The sequence below is a fragment of the Mus pahari genome, chromosome 6 (assembly GCF_900095145.1).
Source record: "Mus pahari chromosome 6, PAHARI_EIJ_v1.1, whole genome shotgun sequence".
Taxonomy (NCBI): Eukaryota; Metazoa; Chordata; class Mammalia; order Rodentia; family Muridae; genus Mus; species Mus pahari.
Genome location: NC_034595.1, coordinates 58,697,557 through 58,705,338, shown reverse-complemented (window position 1 = coordinate 58,705,338; position 7,782 = coordinate 58,697,557). Strand labels below are relative to the sequence as shown.

Here is a 7,782-nt window from a genome sequence, read left to right as displayed (position 1 = left end):
TTATCACATTTATTAAAGATCATCATTTATTGTTTATAAAAATTGCCCCAATATACAGAAAAAAAAATCCTAATTATGGTAACTAAAAACTCCCACCCGCCTTGTGTCCACAATATCCAATCTAGATTGGTTTAATCTTGAAGTGTAATCCAATCAGACTGAAGACTAAACACTTCAGGTCCTGGACAAGATAATAAAATACTCGTAAGCCTTCTGGATCCCTAAAACACAAAAGAAAACCAAACTGTTTAAGAAGCAGAGAAAAACTGGCAAATACAAAAAAAGAAAAAAAAATTAATAACCCGATTACTATAAAAATCCTTATGATGATATTTACAGTAATAAAACCTGAGGAAGCACATATCCATTAACAAGGGCCACTTATTACAATGGTGTATTAGGAAGCCATGCTGTTTTTACTGTGAAAATACATAAAATTAAGGGGGAAAACTGTGATTTCTAAAACAGATTTTGCCTCCTGTGCTTTCAAAACTATACATAGAGCTGGAGACCTGGTTGGTGGTGGATAGATGCTCTAACCATGTTCAATCCCTAGCACCACAAGCCTAAACAAGGAGTCCTACCTCCACCCCAGCAGAGGGTGAGAGGGTTAAAAGTTGTTTTTGAGGCTGGGTCTTGTTATATACATCAGGATGGTTCAATCATGAGATTCCTGTGTTGTTTTTTTAAAACATAATCTGAATCGTTTGGTTTTATCAATGAAGACTCCAGAGCCAGATGCTGGAGTTAAAGCCTGCTAGCTCAGAGGGGCAGAGAAAGCGCCCAGCCAACCTTCCTCCTCAGCCAGTGTCCCCGAAGCTCCTCCTTCACACTGATGCCACTCCCTCTACCTCCTGTGCAACTCTCTCTGCTCTCCTGACTCCGTTACTCTCTATAGTTCCCTATGTTCACTCTGCCAACTATTTGCTCGGCCTTTCGGCCTATGGTTGAGTTTACTTAATCCTGTTTACGATATTCAAGCAGAAAGCTCCTGGATTAAAGATGTGTGCTAAGGCTGAGCCACACCACAACTAAAGGCAGGGTATTTCAAAGTAACACAATCTCAGGGTTCGCAGCATGATCAGATCTTCCTGTGCTATTTCTCCCAAGTACTTGAGATTATAAGCATGTGCCACCATGCCTCCACTGCTGGTGCTCTCTAAGACTAAGACATTACATGCTTCCATTCAAAGTTCAAGGCTGGCCTGACCTCTATAGCTGAGTTCCTGGATAGTCATGGCTGGATAATAAGATCCTTTCTGAAACCAAAAAGATGTCATCACTGGTTGTCTATTAAGGATATGAAAGAACTTTCCCTTTCTCTTTTCTGTATCTCCTGTATTTTCTACAATGACCATCTATTGCTCTAAGAATTGAAGAAAAAAATGTAAAGTAGCAAGCAGGACTGACAAGTGTGTCCAGAGAGCAGAGAGCCTGCCAAATTCTAAGGTTCTTTATAGGAAATAGAGTTACATCCCGGTGTTAGAATTCACACTACTGGCAACATGCATTTTAAAACTTAGATGCAAGATTTCAAATTTCACCAAGACTAAGATGAGCTAGTCTGAACAGTCAATGCCGAGAAGCTGTTCACACAGTGAGAGCAGCATTGTGTGGCCTCATTTCATTTCCTCTTCTGGTTGTCACTACACATTCCTCCATGAACTACATGAACTACACATTCCTCCATGAACTACAAGTAAAAGAAGCAACTTCTGAAAATACAACTAGCCCAAATCCATTTGCATTTGTGGGCTCAGCCATGAGCGGATATAGTTAGGCCTATGAGGTTTCTGTCACATGTATGTTCAGACATTTTCTCTTGTCATCATTTCCTAAGTGATACATTATAACAGTTTATTTCCCAGAATTTGGTTTTACAAAGATGACTTATATGGGAAGTACACAGGATTCAAGCAAACATGACACTATTTTATATAAGGAAATTAAGCACTGAAGATTCTAGTACCAGAATTCCTGAAGCCAACCCCTCCGCGATACTGAACCACTGTAACCTGGAGCCCCTATGAATGAGGAGGACCACACCACCCACTTTTGTGTTATGTCTGCACATCTTTTTATGCTGGCCTCGTGTGGTTGACAGTTTCTGTTCTATCTCCAACAAGAGACACAACTGATGATAAATGTCATGTATGCTTACTTGGACTGGTTGACATCAATAAGGGAACCAATTTTTGATGTTGTAAAAGAAATGTGTTCATCTCCAATGACAATTTCAAGCTCCTAAAAACATAAAAAAAAAAGAAATTATATATCTCTCAAAGTCAGGCAGTATTGGTTCATTCATCAAGCATACAGGACGAGGGCTCAACCAAACTCTGGTCTTTATGCTTGTATTATTAGAGTGTGTGTGTGTGTGTGTGTGTGTGTGTGTGATATATATATGCACGTAGCATGCATATTCATGGAGGTATGAGGACTACTTGTAGAAGTTCTCTCCTGACACATTTATTTGGATTATGGAGTGTGAACACAAGCGCCGAGTGTGGCCACAAGAGCCTTTACTGATCCATCTTGCTGCTCCCCATCCCCATCTTCTTAAAAAGAAACAGGTTAATGCCTGTCTCCCACTCTATTCTCTGACACCCCTAAAACTGCTGTGGATTCCCTCCACTTGCTTTTTAGACTTAGCAGCATCTTTTTTCTTTTTTTTTTTTTTTTTAAGATTTATTATTTATTATATCTAAGTACACTGTAGCTGTTTTCAGATGCACTAGAAGAGGTCATCAGATCTCATTACAGATGGTTGTGAGCCACCATGTGGTAGCTGGGATTTGAACTCAGGATCTTCAGAAGAGTAGTCGGTGCTCTTAACCAATGAGCCATCTCTCCAGACTTAGCATCTTTTAAAATCAATGGCCATAGCACATGTGTATACATTCTCTCTCATTCAACATCGTGTCTAAGATTTACCCTCGGTGAGCTGCTCAACACTTAAATGCTCTGAACATGCAATTTCCTTACTGAGTAGAGACAAGTCCCCAAGTTTTGTTACTATGAATGATATGGCAAGAATGTTCTAGGTCTTGGGGCTGAGCTCAGTAAACATTTGTGCTAGCCCTGGGGTTAGGTCCCCAGGCCCACCCTGTTAGCTCCTATCCACATGGCTGCCGATGCAGCTGCAAGGACCCCTATTCCTACCAGCAGTGTAGTGGCTCCTTCTATCCCTTTGAAGGCCTGGGTGAGGCTTTTAAGTGTTCTCCTACTTTTGTAGGTTACAAATACACCTGTAAACCTTTTCTGTGTTTACTGGCTATTATTTGAGTCCATGAACTGTCTACTTATAACCTCCCCCCCCCCCAGGTTATCTTTTTATTGGTTTAAATAAATTTTCCAAGCATCTTCATCCAGTCTGTGGTTTGTTTCAACTTTGTTTTGGTGTTTTTTTAATCAAACAACTTTTAAGGGTTTTTTGTTGAGACAGGGTTTCTCTGTGTAGCCTTGGCTGTCCTCGAACTTGCTCTGTAGACCAGGCTGGCCTTGAACTCAAGATCCACCTGCCTTTTCCTCCTGAATGCTGAGATTAAAGACATGTGGCACCATACCCTAGCTAAATTTTAACTTTAATGAAGTCAGATTTATAAATCTTTTCCTTAAAAAAAAAAAAAAAAAGTTTTGGGTTTTTTTGTGCCCTTTGTTTTTTTTTTTTGTTTTTTTTTTTTTGTTGTTGTTGTTTTTTGAGATGGGTCTCACTATATAACTTTGATTGGCCTAGAACTTGCTATGCAGATCCAGGCTGGCCTAGAATCCACAGAGATCCACCTGCCTCTGCTTCTCTAGTGCTGGGATTAGATGTGTACGCCACTATGCCCAGCACAATTAGGCACCCCCACCCCCCAGCTTTAGGATAGAAACATGGGGCTATACAAGACAGGAGAAACACGGACTACAGAAGTCTGGAGTACACGAGTAACTAGCACTCCAGGTGGAATTAGCTTGTATTTTTTTAGTTACTGAAATAGTAATATAAGCCTGGGAAGCTGGCTCAGTGAAGAACACTGATTGCCCATCTAGAGGGCCTGAGTTCCATCCCCAGCCCCGATGGAATCATGGAATTAATGATTCCCTAGTTATGTAGGGCCCCTCCTCCCTAGAGCAGTAGTTCTCCTCTTCTTTTTAGGAAGTACAAAGTACAGTCAATAAAGTGCTCACCTGCCGGCCCACTCGATCAGGAGGGGGCCACAGAGCATCGTCTTCTTTGGTGATTTCACTGTCATCAATAATTCTCTTTAATTCTTCCATCACACTTTTATGTACATAAGCCTGCAATCAAGTTTAAAATGTATGAATCTATTGGGGTCACTCTCCTTCAAACCACCACACCCCAACAACACCCAACTCAGAAAGTAATAGAAGATAAACGACGGCTTCTGAAGATGTGTTTCTGGCACCTCCATAAGGAGGCTCAGGATCAAATGTGTCCAATGACAATATTCCAGCTCCCCAGCTTCCTGCAGGCACATCCTGTTCACACACATCTTCTCGTGTTGTGGTTTGAATGTTTGTGTCCCCTAAAATTGTGTGGAAATTTAATTCCCAATGTGAGAATAGTGAGAGGCATAGTCTTTAGTACAGATCAGGGCACAAGGACAGAGGATGCCAGGGAATTATCTGGTCCCCTTTTGTCCCTTTGTCATGTGAAGAACAAAGTTTGTTTTGGGAGGCTACAGCAATAAGACACCATATAGAACAGACGAGGTCCTCACCACACACCAAACCTGACAGGGTCTTGGAATTCACCGAGAGGTGAATCTACTCTTTATACCCAGTCTCAGGTATTTTATAGCAGTGCAAATAGATGTTTATTCTATGGTATGGCTTAGACATGATTTCAGTGTGTCCTTCCCAACTCCATTTATGTGACTAAAGGTTTGGTCCTCAGGGTGGTACTATGGGAAATGGTACAGACCTTGAAGAGGTGGGAATTAATGGGGGTCCTTAGGTCATTGCAGCATATCAGTAGAGGAACTGTGGGACTCCAGTGTCTGTGTGTCTCTCTCTCCTGGTGTGAGAGGTCATTGCGTAGCCACACACCCATTCTTACTACTGCAGTGATGTTTAGATTTTGAACCTCTGGAATGATGAGCTAAATAATTTCTTCTTTATTTTTGAGAATTTCACTGAGCCCCACTGGCTTCCAACTTGCTATGAACTCTAATTAATTAACTAATTATTTCTTTTTAAAAGGCTTTTCCAGGCAGAGTTTCTCTGTACAGACCTGGAACTTGCTCTGTAGATCAGGCTGTCCTCAAACTCATAGATTCGCCTCATTCTGCCTCCCAAGTGCTGGGATGAAAGTCTTACACCATCATCTCCACCATCACTGCATCCAACTTGAATTTCTAATCCCCCTGCCTTCAACTACAAAGTCCTGGGATTGCAGACCTGTATCATTCCTGGCAATAACCCAGCAATAGCCTGTCAGATATATTGTTATAGTGGTAACAGACAACTAATACACCCTGCTTTTTAAAGACAAGGTTTCATGCAGCTCAGACTGGACTTGGTGAACTTAAACTTCTGAGCTTCTTGCTTTCATCTCCCCAGTGCTGATATATAGGCATGACTGACTACCACCACCAGTTTCTGTGATGCTAAGGATGAAGCCCAGGGCCTCATGAGGACAAGCACTCTACCAACTGCTTCTGAGGAGCAATAGGTCATGTGAAACAAAAACACCAAAAAACAGAAAAAGATATGATGCTGATTCGGCATAAAATTAACTGCTACATCATATGAAGACATACTGTCATATCCTTAATGATATAGTAGAAATCCCAGCAGAATGGAGCACATGAACTTTACTGAGACTCAGATATGTCCAAATTCCTATCGTTATCTCTTACAAGCAAGAATAACTATGAACAATCCTCAGATTTAATATCTAGGCCATGATTTTCCCTGTATGAAAATATGGCAGAATACTTTATCACATGGGCTTTTATAATCAGGACTAAAGACCATAAATATATGTAGAACTCTTAGTGACACACAAGGTATTGGTCTATATTAAAGACTTCCTTAGTGACACACAAGGTGTTGGTCTATATTAAAGACTTTCTTTAGTGACACACAAGGTGTTGGTCTATATTAAAGACTTTCCTTAGTGACACACAAGGTATTGGTCTATATTAGACTTTCCCCTGATCCCTTTCTTCTTCAGAAGCAAAGTCAGCCGGCCGTCGTGGCGCACACCTTTAATCCCAGCGCTCGGGAGGCAGAGGCAGGCGGATTTCACGCATGGTGAAAGGTAGGTTTTCTTATCCTTTGTTTTACAGATGAAAACGCAGAGACCAAGTTCAGCCAGAGAACTTGTCTTGAGGTCACATGGTCAGTATGGGGCATACTGAGGGTACAAACCAAGACACACAGACTTACTGAGGGTACAAACCAAGACACACAGACTTACTAGCTTTTGATTCTGCACTGGAGGAAAAAAAGTGAATCAGAGACCAGAGAAATAATCTAGCTGCTTAGAAATAAGTGCTTGCTCCCCACACTTCATCTTTCGTCACCAGTACCCGAGAGAACATAAACAACAGGAAACCAAAGGCTAAGTCAGGGTGAAGGAAAGGTCTGTACCTCTTTCCTGATCATGACGTCATTTTTGTAATTGCTGTTATTGGCGTATCGCAATTTACCTTCCGGAGAAAGGGGGAAAAAAAAAAAAAGAATGCAACGTATTAGAAAATATGAACAAAGCATCATTACCCTCCAAAGAATATGAGCTTTGTCTAAATTACATCCAATGTTTCAATCCATTTCCCAGCTGTGACTGTAGTGATTTTTGGTGCTTCACTTGGAACTACTGAACAACAGAAGGACTTGACAGTAAACCTGAGCCCCGGGAAAAGGCTACCATGATGTAGCAAAAGAACATATTCTCAACTCTGGCAAATAGCTTTTCTGCAGGAGGTCGTCCTCAGCTGTAAACGGGAATTTTAATGCTATCTTAGCTGCACCGAGAACATGCTGATGTTCAACTGGGTTGGGAAAGGACTTTGAAAACTAAGAAAGCTGCATGCAAGCAAGCCCTACAAACACCTGTATTGTGAGGCTCTTGTGGATATGTCTGGCTCTTTGAGGTCCTATGACACTTGCTACTCCTGTATGCTTTTCTCCCTGAACTTCAAAAATCGATCCCTTTTCAATTACGGCTTAATTCAAACACACAGTCCTCAGAGTGCTCTTTAAAAGCGACCTTGTTTTCTGATCACTCCTCACTACAGGAGATCACTGTAGTTTCTTCCGGCTCTGAAACACATGTTCCACGAGAGGGGAAAATTTATTTTCGTTGCTCTGTCCCCAGACTGGAAAACAACCCGTTCTCAGATGGACGTTAAATCTTTGTTGAAATTAAGCAACCTGGCTTTTTAAAAAGCTACGAAGAAGAATCACTAGCGGATGAAGAGGAAGAACCAATGAAGCCGACAAAAGAATGCCTCTTTCACAACCCAACAGCACGGCGGTCGGCGTCCCTTGCTTCGCTTCGCCACATTCCGGAGCCCGCCTTCTCCTCCGCCCTCCCGGGGTCCGGTCCCACGGCCCGCAGGCGGGAGGCCGCTCTTACCGTCAGGTCGGAATTCAAACTCCAGGAACTCATGGCCGAACTTGCCTTTGTGACCCACGTAGTAACGCAGGTAAAAGTCACTCTCCATGCCTCGCAAGGGACAAGCAGGACGGAACTTTAGGAACAGATGACACTACTACGGCCTGCGATCTGGGATTTATGCTGGCAGAATGGTGGCGCGCGGAAATGAC

At 42.1% G+C, this 7,782-nt stretch overlaps 1 protein-coding gene across 1 annotated transcript; it reads right to left on the bottom strand.

Annotated features, from left to right (window-relative positions):
- Positions 1 to 7,782, bottom strand: Magoh (mago homolog, exon junction complex subunit). The gene is made up of 5 exons (XM_021200595.1): positions 7,592 to 7,782; positions 6,604 to 6,662; positions 4,174 to 4,284; positions 2,162 to 2,244; positions 1 to 221 (listed from the first exon to the last, which is right to left on the bottom strand). Exons 1-5 carry the CDS (start codon positions 7,677 to 7,679, stop codon positions 122 to 124), a joined length of 441 nt encoding a protein of 146 aa, XP_021056254.1. The 5' UTR covers positions 7,680 to 7,782; the 3' UTR covers positions 1 to 121.